Source organism: Macaca mulatta, chromosome 14 (genome assembly GCF_049350105.2).
Source record: "Macaca mulatta isolate MMU2019108-1 chromosome 14, T2T-MMU8v2.0, whole genome shotgun sequence".
Classification (NCBI taxonomy): Eukaryota; Metazoa; Chordata; class Mammalia; order Primates; family Cercopithecidae; genus Macaca; species Macaca mulatta.
In genome coordinates, this window is record NC_133419.1 from 77,479,719 (window position 1) to 77,492,222 (window position 12,504).

At 56.6% G+C, this 12,504-nt stretch overlaps 1 protein-coding gene across 6 annotated transcripts in view; it reads left to right on the top strand.

Moving 5' to 3' along the window:
- The first annotated feature begins 4,176 nt into the window (after positions 1–4,176).
- Positions 4,177–12,504, top strand: part of CAPN5 (calpain 5) — a 56,940-nt gene continuing 48,612 nt past the window's right edge. For 4 of the 6 annotated variants that reach the window (XM_077963950.1, XM_077963948.1, XM_015115243.3 and 1 more), the window contains exon 1: positions 4,177–4,300. Coding sequence is in view for 1 of the 6 variants with exons in the window: in XM_077963946.1 (XP_077820072.1) it covers positions 8,777–8,849 (73 nt within the window). In the remaining 5 variants the exon portion in view is untranslated. Of the gene's footprint in view, positions 4,322–8,776; positions 8,850–12,504 lie in introns of all 6 variants that reach the window. The other 2 variants (XM_077963946.1, XM_077963947.1) reach the window with 2 other exon arrangements.

Genomic DNA, 12,504 nt, shown 5'->3' on the forward strand with positions numbered 1-12,504 from the left:
GTTTTCTAATATTAAAGCTACTCTGGAGGCTGAGGCAGGAGAATCGCTTGAACCTGGGAGGTGAAGGTTGCAGTGAGCTGAGATCACGCCACTGCACTCCAGCCTGGGTGACAAGAGCAAAACTCCGTCAAAAAAAAAAAAAAAAAACAACCTTGCATTCTTGGTCTGACTGGTTTTTAATAATATCTAGGATAGTAACAAAATATAAGCAGTGTTTCAGAGAAGGATAGACTTGAAAGCAACTCAGAAGTCATCTTGTCTCAATATCCCAATTTCCATCACACCTGTTCTGCCCTGGAGTCCCTTGTGAGCTCCCATTTTTGACCACACAGGGATGCACCATTAGCAACTATTCCCCACTGAAAGTTCTGTGTCTGACGGGCCTGCTCACTCTGCAATCTTGACACCCCCTTGCCGGAGCTGGCCAGATGAGAACGAAATGAACTGGTTAATAGGGTGATTTTTAATATTCTTCCCAGAGACACCAAGCCTTAGAAGCCTCCACTTTGAGCCACTCCTCATGCCACAGCTTCCTTTAGGATTCTCACACAATAGCTTGGCAATTAAGTCTGTTGGGATTAAAAAATACATTATTATGATAAGCTTCACCTGGGAAATCCTATTACACACAGGAGCAGTGAAGAAAGGGGTTTTCTGACTTGGGCAGAGAAGGTTCTGTCTCTAGGCTCTGGTAAGATAGAGGGTATAAAGTCTGGCAGAACCAGGAAGAGAGGGGTGGATCAGCTCTGGGGGACAAAAGGCTCTCCCAGGTAGAGGGGAAAGGGCTGTGCTGTGAGGAAGTGAGTTCCCAGTTACAGTGGCATCCAAGCAGAGGTGGGACAGCCAGTCAAGGAGCCTGCGGAGGTGACCTTTTCCTGGAGGAGATAGGAAGAGGGAAGGGAAAGCCCACAAGAGTGGAGTCAGACTAGGTTTGGATTCCAGTTACTAATTGTGTGACCTGGGGCATCTCCCTGAGGCTTGGTTCTGTCATCTGGAAAATGGACTAATCAGAGCTGCTGCAGAGGGCGGTTGTGAGAAATGGGAAGTGCACTTCCACATCAGGCCCTGTGATGGCACCATTAGATGACTCAGTTTATAAAAACTGACCAGCAGGATTCTAGGGCCAGAGCATCATCAAAGTCCCACCTTTCCCCAACCTTATCGGGCAGATCTGGCTCTTCCTGGCTTATCTTGGGGACCTCTCTCTTCCCCAATAGCAGGGCCAATGCTCTGTCCACCCGGCCACCAGGGTGGGTGTCTTGGGCAGGTCACTCTCTCACTAGGCCTCTTTCCTCACCTGTCAGAAAAGGTGGAGCTGCTGGAGATGGTTAAAGGACTGGGCCCTTCCAGCGCTAACCTGCTAGGGTGGCTGGGCTTCTCACTAGCCATGAGTGCGTGTCTCTGCTTCTGGGACTCAGTGTCTTCACAAAATGAGGGACTGGGGTCAGATGTCAATAACACCAGCTAGCAAATGCTGAGAGCTCTTACTCCAAGCAAAGGACTACCATGAGGGCTCCACATGGCCCGGCCCATTTAACCCCACAACAACTCCATGGTGCAGTTGTTGCTATGTTGGCTTTACAGGAGAGGATACTGGCACAGTGAGGTTGGGTCACTTGTCTGAGGTCACTCAGCTAATATGAGCCCAGGCAGAGTCCCTGCTTACAACTATTGCAGAATACCCTCTTGTGGCTCCAATGCTTTGAGATACAGAAGAGGGTCTGAGCATCCTCTGAACCCCACTGTTTTGTGGGCTGAGGCAAACACGCCTTCTCAGACACAACCCCAGCTCCACCTTGGAACACATGGGAGTTGCCCAGCCCAGAGACAATGCTGCCCAGTATCCTACACAACCGGGCCTTTAGCGAGCCCCATGACTTGCCTGTACCTGGTCATCACACACTTCAGCTAGAAGCCCATTTTACAGACAGGGAAAATGAGACTGTGAAAGGATAGAGGACCTGCCCAGATCACACAGCCAGTAACTGGCAGAGTGAGGACTGGAGCCCAGATCTGCTTGGCTCTACCAGTTGCTGCTGTCTTCCTGAGAATGACCCTTGGCCTCTGCCCTCCAGGAACTTTGGCCTCGCAGGGGAAATTTTGGTCCCACCAGCAACTCTGAGAGACGCAGCCTGAGAAGGGCCATAGGTGAGCAAGGGAGCTTTGGGATGCTGCGGCTCAGGGAGGATGGAAGAGTCCTTCAGACGGTCACAGATCAGTATGGGCAAGGGTTCAGGTGGGGAGAGTAGAGCCCCTGAAATGACCCTTGAAGGGCTGGTGAAGCTGTTGCTCCCAGTACAGGGCATGGAATGAGGTTAGGGGAGATGGGGGAGTCAGATGGGGTGCAGTCTTAGAACACTCTTCTGTGGGTGGCGGGTCTCAGCTGCATATGTGAAAGTCTTCTTTGGTTGGATAGAAAGCTCCCGAGGGGGCTGGGGCTACTCTTAAGGGAGAAGCATCTGGGTGGCCTGGGACAGAGGCAGGGAGGTTGGGGAGAGGCTAGAGAAGTCCGGGTGACTGAGAGTGAGGTGAGGCAGGGACTCTGCTTAGTGTAAAGAAAGGAAAATCGTGAGTCCTTTCTAGGGGCATTTCAGGCAGCTAGCTAGCTTTGAGAAGTAAACGAGCACCTTGACAAGCAACAAGGTAATTGTAGCTTAAAACAAGGGCCACCCAAATAAGTTAGAGCCACAAGATGTCTGGTTCCCTATAGAAACTAAAGATAACATCTTGACCTATGTCCCTGAATTGTTTTTCACAGCTGTCACTTAGGCCTCAGACAAGGGGAAACTGAGGGCTGTTCTTTAAATTTCTTCCCAAGGGTTCTGCAAAGAGTCACACCCATAAGCCAATGCTTAACATTCCTATCTGTGGAGCCCAGGTTTTTAGACAGTCTTGCTTCCTAAACCAATTGCAAATCACAGAATCTCTGAATCCACCTATGACCTGTAACTCCCCTGCCTCAAAATATCTCACCTTTTTGGGCCAAGCCAATGTGTAGCTCCAGAGTATTTATTTATGACTTTGCCTATAACCTCTGTCTCCCCACCTTTAAAAACCCTTACATGTAAACCATCGAGGAGTCCGGGTCTTAAGCATTAGCTGACCTATTCTCCTTGCTTGGCACCCTGCAATAAATGCCTCCCTTTCTGCCGCTGCAAATCCTGATGTCAGTGTTTGACTTTGCTGCACCGGGTGGGTGGACCCAAGTTTGTTTCGGTAACACAAGAAGTTGATGAAATCATTAACTGAGACTGGGAAACAAACTGGAGGGGGAGAATGAGTGGGCTGATAGGCTCATCAGATCAGATGGGCATCTGTCCTGCTGACTCAGGGTGGGGGACGGTGGCACCCCTGAGTCCCTACTGTAGGCAAGAACTAGTCACCCCTAAACCTTCTCTATCGGATTCCCCAAACGGCCTGGGATGGGTAGAGATTATAGTCCCCATTTTACAGATCAGGAAATCGAGGCTCGGTGCCATCCCAGGGCATTCCGGGAGCCAGTCACGGACAGAGAGTCAAACGTGAGCCGGTGAGCCCATCGCAGCACCGGGTTAAGTGCTCAGGCCGGGGTCAGTTTTCCCATCTGACAGAGGCCGTCTGCGGCTCACAGGGGCCTGGGCTCCCTCTTCTCCATCCGAACACCTGGGATGGATGTGAAGGTGGAGTTCGGAAAGGGAGGGGTGCCGCCCACCAAGTCCTGGTTCTGGCAGGCACCCCGGCCCTTGCGGGCCCTCGGTACTAGACGCCAGCTCCAAGTCAGCCGCGGCTCAGGCCCGCCCTTGGGGAGCTGAACCCACGCCTCGGCCCGATCCCTCGCGGTGCAGCCAGCCCTTGGGAGGCTGCCCACGGGGATGCACCCAACCGCAGACAGATAGTCTGGGAAGGAGGGAGAGAGAGGGCCCGACTGAGTCGGTAGAGGTTGTGGGTGCCGCTAGGGGCCCCAAACCCCCCTTCAACATCCGGGCTGGAACCAGACCGCTCCTCTGAGCGGCCGCCCGCGGCGCCAGGGCGCATGCGCGCATCGAGCTCACGGCCGCCCGCTCCGCCCCACGGGAGACCACGCCTCCGGCTCACCACGGGCGAATGGGCAGAGGCCGTGGGCGGGGCGGGGCGGGGCGGAGCCGGGCCCGGCCGGCCGAACCCGGGGAATGCGAGCGCCAGCCCCCGCCCCAGGCCAGTCCCAGCTGCATCTCCTGCCAGAACTCCAGGCCGCTACGCGGGGCGGCTGCAGCCTCCGCTCCAGCGCCCACGCCGTGCCCTGCATCCCAGGAACCCGGCTGGACCCGCGGTGGCGCGGCCGGTAGGAGGCGCGCGGAGGGAGGCATGTGCTTCTATGTGTGTGTGTGTGTTTCGGGGGGGCGTGTGAGGATGCAGCGTGAGCCAGTGCGTTCTTTGGTACCACGAATCGGTGGAGGGGGCTGCATCTCCCGCGGGCCTGGGGGGAAAGGAAGTGAGCGCTGGCTGGGGGGCGGGGTCCTGGACGATCCGCCTGGGCTCCCTGGGCTCGTCCCCACCCCCACCCCCACCCCCGGCGAGGAGTCTTTTTTTCATCTCCCTCTGGGTGTCTCTGAGTCGTTTTCCTAGTGCGGACGCGCTGGAAGCGCCTAACACCCGGGGCTAGACTGTCCCTTCCTCTCATCTTCCTTACAGTTCCCCCTCTTCTGTTCCCTCCTTAACCCCCCCTTTCATTCCTGCTATCCACCAACCCCTTCTGGGTACTACCCCACCCAGGCTTGGGAAAGGGGCAGGGCCGAGGCTCCTGCTGCCCCAGCCTATCCACTTCTTGGCACTCCTCCCCAGGTTCAATGGGGGCTTTTCTCCTTGACTGCAGGGCGGGTGCACACGTGTGTGTGTGTGTGTGTGTGTGTGTGTGTGTGTATGTGTGTTGCAGGAGTGTGTATTGCCGGAGTGTGGGAGAGTGGTCTGGGAGGGAATGGATCTTTGATTTCTCAGACCTGAGTTCCCACCTCTGTTCCTCTGGGTTGGGGGGGTCTCAGAAGACTGGCCTAGGGGACCAGAGGTGAAGTAGGACCAAAGATCATTAACAGGTGCGACGTTCTCTCTCCCAGTCATTTCGTGTGGTGGGATTCACCCCCAAGTTCCATACAGATGAGTAGAGTGGGGCACAGAGAGGCAAAGTCAGCTGCCCTCTCAGGGCTGCTGAGCCAGAATTTGAACCTGGGTCCGCCTGGCTCTCATCCCAGAGTCTCCTCCCTACACCCGTGGTTTGGAGAGAAAAGTACTGAGGGCGACTATCCCAGAACTCAGGGGAAAGAGAGATCTGGGCAGACTTCTTGGAAGAGGGGCTTAAGGATGAGGCTCAGCCAACTCAATGAGTCTGAGGCCTGCTGGAGGAACCACTGTGTTCCGCAAGGATTGACACCTCCCACGGTCCTGGGGCTGGTCCTTGCTCCTGTCCCGAGGGTCAGGGAGTGGGATGGTCTGGCTGCCTTTGCCTCCTGGGCAGAGTGTGGTGGGCCCCGCTGCCGCTGCAGGCCAGGCCAGGCTAGTTGCCAGCACACAGAGGCATGGTCTTTGCCCTGAGGAGCGTCCCTTCTGACGAGACAGGCAGTGGGTCCACAGATAAGGCCCTGCCCAGAGTTGTACCCAGTGCTGGGGATGAGTTCACTTGCAGATTCGTTGGGGCTGGGTCTCAAAGAAGTCCACCAAGCAGAAAAGAAAAGGCAGGGGATCGCAGCCCCAAGGAATAGCATGAGTAAAGACCTGGCAGTGTGAAAATGAATGCTGGTGGGGTGGATTGCGGATGAGATAGGTCAGATGTGTGTCCAAGAAGGGTCACCTTTGGCTGCGTAGTGGGTGGGCTTCTGTTGAGGCCTGTAAGGAGGAGGCCAAAGCAGGGAGAGGGCCCTCCCTTCTGCTCTCCTCTGCTCCCCACCCAGGGTTAGCCTTGGCAGGGGAGGAGGGGCCCTGATAAAGGTTCCCAGAGCAGGGGTGCTGGGGGCAGGAGGTGCCCAGGGGCTACACAGGGCCCCAGTGCTGGGGGAAGGTAGGTGGGGCTGCCCCTGTGAGATGGGGACCACCATTGCGGGTGGGGCAGATTGGGAGTAAGTTGACAAGTGGACTATTGGATAGGGTGGTTGTGAGATGCCTGTGGGTTTTTGTGGGAGACATCTGGAACACTGCTCCCAGGCCAGCACTGTCTCTGCCTGCTTTCCTGGCAGGCTCTCAGATCAGCCCTGGAGTCCTGGTCCCCAAACAGGAGGCCTCTTGCACCCTCAGTAGGTACCCTCTCCTACCTGCAGGGCCTAAATCATGTGTCTGATCTTTCTCTTGGCTGAGACCATCTCTGTACCTTCCTACTTGCCTATGACCTTGAGGCGGAGAACTTCCCTTTTCTGTCTCAGTTTTCTCATGTGCGGAATGGGGATAAATGCTGCCTATTCACAGGGACTGGGGGATGATGAAGATGAACTTAGATCATGTCACTGAACGCATCTTTCTAAGTACGTGGTGTCTGGTAGCCATTATTACTAATAGCAGCTGGCAATCAGCATCACTTAGTTCCCTCCCTGGGGATGAGGGGCTGACTTTGGGAGAAGAAGGGTGGAAGGAAATAGGCCTCTCTTATTGAAGTGGAAGACTCTCTTGGATTTAGTGGGTGAGGGAGACTGCTTATGGGAGTGGTCTCTATCTGCCTGACCAAGTCCCCTGGCTTCTCCCAAAAGCTTCTAGCCCCTGAGGAGAGGCAATGGCTGAGCAGCTGGGAGCACCCTAGAGTGCAGCATGTGAAGGTTGAACAGAAAGCCCAGCAGCGGGCCCTCAGCTCCCCCAGCTGCAAAGAGCAGGATCTGCAACACCCCCCACCCCTCCCCAGCAGCCTTCTGGGCAGCTGGCAGCAGTCTCTCTGCAGCTGGGCTTTTCACCCGCCCTGTCTCTGTCCCCATCTATTCAAGTGTTTTGAGTGCCTTCAGAGCCCCTCCCAGGCACCCCTTGAGTGCCTCAGAGAGCTCTTCTGCGTCTCCATCCCTGATCCCTGCTCAAAACTTTCCTGGGCTCGCCATGGTCCTGAGATTTGGGCTTCCTGCTGCACATCTCTGAGCCCTCCTCCGGGCTGGTGGAGATGCCCTGGGATTACCTTGCTTTAGTGCAGGCAGAGCTGCTCACTTGCCTGTGGCCTCGGGCCTTGCCTTTCCCTGCTCACCCCAGGCAAAGGGGCCAGGTCCCTTTGCGGTTGGAATCTGGATGTCTTAGGAGGCCAGCCTCAGGCTTGGAAGGGGAAGCTGTGGACAATGTGTGCTTACCCGCAAGGGCCTGGGTTACTGCTCCCCATTCTGGTTGTTTGCACGTGTGCTTCCAGGGACCCGAGCTTTCCCAGGGATAGGGGTCTGGGTTGGCGACAGCTGAGGCTGCAGTGGTCTGTGGGTTTTTTGCTGTGGTTTTCTCCCACAGTGGCCATGCGGGAGAAGGGGCTGGTGACCGGAGCACACCAAAGCCCATCCACTGGTCCCCAGCTGCCCTTCACTGTCAGGATGTGCCCCGGGGGATGGTGGACAGAAGGCTGGGAGCCCATTGGCTTGACCCACCTGCCTTGCCTGGCCAGCCCCTGCTCAGCCAGTGCCCCCTGCTGCTGTGTAACTTCTGCCAGTCGGAGTGAGGTGAGACCCAAGTGACGTGTTACTCACAAGAGGAACTAAGGAACTGGCGTGGGGTCGCTTTGTTGTACAGCGGAGCAACTCAAGGTGTAGGAACTTCATTCCCCTCATGGGCTTCTCCAGGCAGGAGAGGCGGCTGGGGCCCCATGACCTGTTCCCCGGCTCCCATTAGCTATTCTTCAGGAACAGCATCGTTCAAGAGCATATTCCTTTCCTATCGCTATTGTGACAAATTGCCACACTTGGTGACTGAAAGCAACACAGATTTATGCTCTTATAGTTTCGGAGGTGAGAAGTCCCCCATGAGTCTAATGGGGCTAAAATCCAGGCTGGCTTCTTCTGTGGGATCCTGGGGAGAGTCCGTTCCCCGTCTCTTCCAGCCTCGGGTGGCTGCTGGCGTTCCTTGTGGCAACATTGCTTCAGTCTCTGCTTCTGTCTCATTGCTCTTTCCTCCTCTGGGCAGATCCCCTCCACCTCCCTCTTGTAGGGACACTTGTGATTACATTCAGGGCCCACCCAGATAAGCCAAGATCGTCTCCTTGTCTCAAAGTCCTTAATCACATCTGCAGAGTCTCCTGTGCCATACAAGGTGTCATTCACAGGTTCTAGGCATCTGGGTGGGAGTATCTTTGGGGCCATCATTCAGCCCACCCCAGGAGCTGACTGCAGCACCACTGTAGGTGCCATTCCCAGCTCCTGCCGCCACCCCAGTGCTCACCGAGGCTGGCTTCCCCAGTCACAGTCCTGTTACCCAGGAGGTCACTCACAATGTCTGTCTCCCCTCCAGCCTGGGAGCCTTGGAAGCTGGGCGCTGCTGTAGCCCTGGCCCCAGTGTCCAGCCTGAGCCCCTGGTAGCCAGAGTTCAGGGATGTTTGGAAGAAGGGCATCCCTGGCATGGCTGCATGGGTGGCCCTGGTGTCTGGACCCTGCCTGCATTTGACAGTGTGCTGGGCCTTTCAGGGTGGAGTGCAGCTCATTTCAGACATTCACACAAGAAGCCCAGTGCTTTGCAGGGTCATTTGATGCTCACCATCACCCTACAAGGGGGTGGTCCCGCTTTACAGATGAGAATACCAAGGCCTATTACGGCCAAGTCCTGTCTGGTATATGGGGTCAGGTGAACAGGCTGGGCCAGTAGAGCAGAAAATACCTTTGTTTTACAGATGAGAATTCTGAAGCACAGAGAGGTTAATTGCTTTGCTCCTCGCTGGCCTCAGTCTCCCCATCTGAGGATGGGTATGTGGACAGGATGTTGCCCAGCCTGACATCTTGAGGCCCTGGTTCGCCCTCTGCCTGGGTATGGGGAGCAGGCGTTGGCATTCTAGGCTGCCATGGTTAGGAATAGGAAGTGACTTAGAGCAGTGCAGGGGGCCTGGAAGTGCTGCTCACCCAGAGACATGGTCCGCCGTTGCAGGAGGGGATAAGCCCCCTGGCGCCTCAGGAAGAACCCTAGCTAAACCCCAGAGCTCCGGCCTGCCTGCTGCGGACCTGCCCCTGTGTGGGTCTCCTTTCCATCCCCATGGCCAAGGCCACACCATGCTAGGCCCTGCTTCTCTCTCAGGGGCCTGTCTAGAGCCTGGCCTCCCTGCCTACATCCTGGGCCTCCTTTCCCGTTGACCTTCTCATACATCATCGCACCCCATCTCATGTCTGAGTTCTTAGCCTGGCTTTCAGGGCCAGCCGCAACCCAGCTGTGGCAATATTTCTCTACTTCCTCTTCCCTCTCCCCTGCATTCTGTCCTCCAGACCTGCCTAAATGATTTCTTCCTCCAGAATAATATTTCCTCCCCTAAACCTTCCACCTCCTCCATCTCTTGAAATCACAATCTACCCTTTAAGATCCCGCTTTGATGCTACTTCCTCTGTGCGGCCGTCCCTGCCTGGTGTGAACGAATCGCTCCCTTTGAGAGCAGGTCTCGCTGCCTTGTACTGAGGTCTCTGCTTCTCGCCTTCACTGGGCCGACCTCTAGGGCAGATTCCCATCTGACTCCTCACTGCCGTTTGGTCAGGCACAGGGAAGGTGTGCGAGTAAAGTTGGAACGGGGGACACACCTGAACAGGACACCCAGGGCTGGAGAGTGGGTCACTGCCCGAGGGAGGGGTGGTGGGCAGGCTGAGCAGGACTTTGACATGGGACAGGTTCGTGCTTCTGCCCTGAATGTCCTCTTTCCCCTCAGAGCCTCTGTCTCCCATTTGTGTAATGAGAACAGCACAGCTCCTTTCTGAGGTTGTGCAGGAGCTTGCGCTGAGGAATGGCACACTTCAGTTTCCCAAAGTGGGAAATGGGCACTGTCTCCCCAGTCTTCACACCTTGAGTCTTGGAGACAGGTCTCGGGACTCGAGTCTAGGACTGCCTGTGCAGGAAGTGGAGAAAAGGGCTGTCCTGGTGAGAAACCCGCCAGACTGGAAAATAGTGTGTAGTGTTCCCCTCAATGGCGAGAGCCTGTGGCTGGAGAGGGCAGGGGCTTGCCTGGGCTCACACAGCACAGTGAGGCAGAGGTGGCTTCAGTGACCTGATCAAGTCCCATTTTGTTAGGTTGTCTCCCCTGTGGGGACTGAGCGAGCACACAGCCCCCACCCCACCCCGGGTGAGACAGAATGTCCTGCACAGGGACACCCAGCTGCATCTGCCGCTCTCAGTACTTTCTCTGCAGGACCTGGTGCTGGACTGGGAGCCCCGAGGTAGGGTGGCCACCGCACTGGGTTGCCTGGGACTATGGGTTTCCCGGATGCAGTTCTTTCAGTGTTCAAACTGTGGTGAGCTGCTCATCCGAGACTGGGCCTGGGGCTGCCCCCTGCCCAGCAGTTTCCACCTCCACAAGTGTGGCCAGGTCCTTGGCTTCTTCCTGTCCTGCCCAAGGCCTGCAGGAACGCCTGACCTGGAACACCCTTGCAGAAGCTCCTCTCCCGTGGCCACTTGCTTACAGATGCTGTTTACAACAGTGGCTCCTGCTGTTCCTACACTCTCTCCTGCTCACAGCACCCTGGGCGGGAGCCCATTCCCAGATGAAGAACAGCTGCAGGGTCAGGCCTGTGACTCAGTCAGGATCACACAGAGCCAGGCCTGCAGCCAGCACAGCCCTCACATGCACTGCCGGGGGACATCATGGCTGCAGGACCAACCATTCCCCCAGGACCAGCTGGAGACCCCATGCCCCGTACACGCTTGACCCTGCCCACAAGGCCCTCTGTGTCTCCTAGCAGGGGAGCGGCCTGGTAGGATTTATGTTAGAAAGATCACTCAGCAGCCGGGTGGAGAATGGATTGGACACAGAAACGATAAGGGAAGAGGAGGGGAGAAGAAAGACAGGATTTCCCAGCCCTGGTGCCAGCTCGCCTGGTGGTGGCTGGAGTGACTCACTGGGCCTGGTTGCCTTGGCTCTGGCACCAGAACCCAGGAGCCTGGAGCTTTGGGTGGCCCAGGGGCTGAGAGCCTGAGGTGGCGCTGAGCCTGGCTGTCCCTCCACAGCACATTCTCCCTCCCCACCCTGCCATCCATTCCTCAGCACACGGCACGTCAGAGAGACAGGGGCCTGGGAGGTCACAGTACACCCACGAAAGGACAAAGAGACACGCTTTAAGCATCTTATTAGGTGGTGACTTAGGGAGCAGATGGAGGATGGGGTATGGGATAGAAGGGGATAAATACATTAACAGAATCAAAACCACAAATAACCAGGCAGCCACCAAATGGAGTTTCTGCCCTTTCCAGTCCCCTCTGGCTTCTGGCCTTCCCTGCTATGGCTCGAGCCAGGGCACTTCCAGTCCTGGGTCACTGTATCAGCATCTGACCTTTAGTCTTGCCCCTGGCTCCCCTGTGCCTCAGTAAGTGCCAATGCCCCTCTGCCTGGCATCCCCAGCCCTGCAGAGCTGGTCCTGCCAACTCCCCCCCAGGCTCCACCCACCCAGTGCCTTTCCACCTTTTCCCTCTCCCTGTGCCGCATCCTGCCCTGCTATGCCCTTGCTGATTCTGGCCTATCCTTCGGGCCCTGCTCAGGCTCCATCTCAGAAGGCCACCACCATTTCCCCCAGCCCCTTCCTCATCAGCCAGCTCAGCGCCAGCCCAGATCGGGCATCAGGAAAGATGTGCAGGTTGGAATTGACTGTGTCCCCTGAATGATGAAGCCCCAGCTGTTCAGCCCTCCCCTGTTCATATGGCAAAGGGCAGTGGTGGGGGGTGTCTTCCCTTGAGAGGGGAGAAGAGGTTGAGGAAGGGAGGTAGGGGAAAGGGAGCTTTGATTGGCAGGGAATGGGTGAGGGCATCACTGGCTCCTTCGGCCAGCACTGGGTGATACCCACTCTGCCAGGCCTGTGCTTTGCACTGGGCACCAGTGTGGGGTATGGGGCAGTGGGGCATAGGAGAAGGACCCCCAGTAGGCATTCCTGTGTTTTTCCTTCACCCCCACCACTGGCTGGCCACCAGGAAGAGTTGAGGCTCTCTCCCACTTGGCCCTGGAACCCAGCCCCTCCACGTCCACATGTGAGCCTGCCAGTCCAAGTCCTGTGGACGTTCTTATGGTGTATCTGGTCTAGTCTTGTCCTTTTCTAGTCCGTTTCCCATGTGGCAGCCAGATGGAGCTCCCCGAGACAGCCATGACCAAGTCCTTCCCCTTCTCAGCACCCTTCCACACTCCCCATCACCTTAGGATGAAGCCAGACTCCTGCACCTGGCATCCTGGGGCCTCTGGTGGGATGCTCTGCAGCCTCATCCATGATCCCTGCCCCACACCTCTTCCCTCCCCTTTTTTTCTGAGCACGATGCCACCTTCCTCAGGGCTGAAAACATCCCCCTAGGAATGGTCTCTGGCTGGCGTCTCCCCTTCTCAGGTGCAGAGGAAACCTTGCAGGTGTGTGCTTGGTTGGGGTGTGGGGGTGCCACACACCTGTAGGA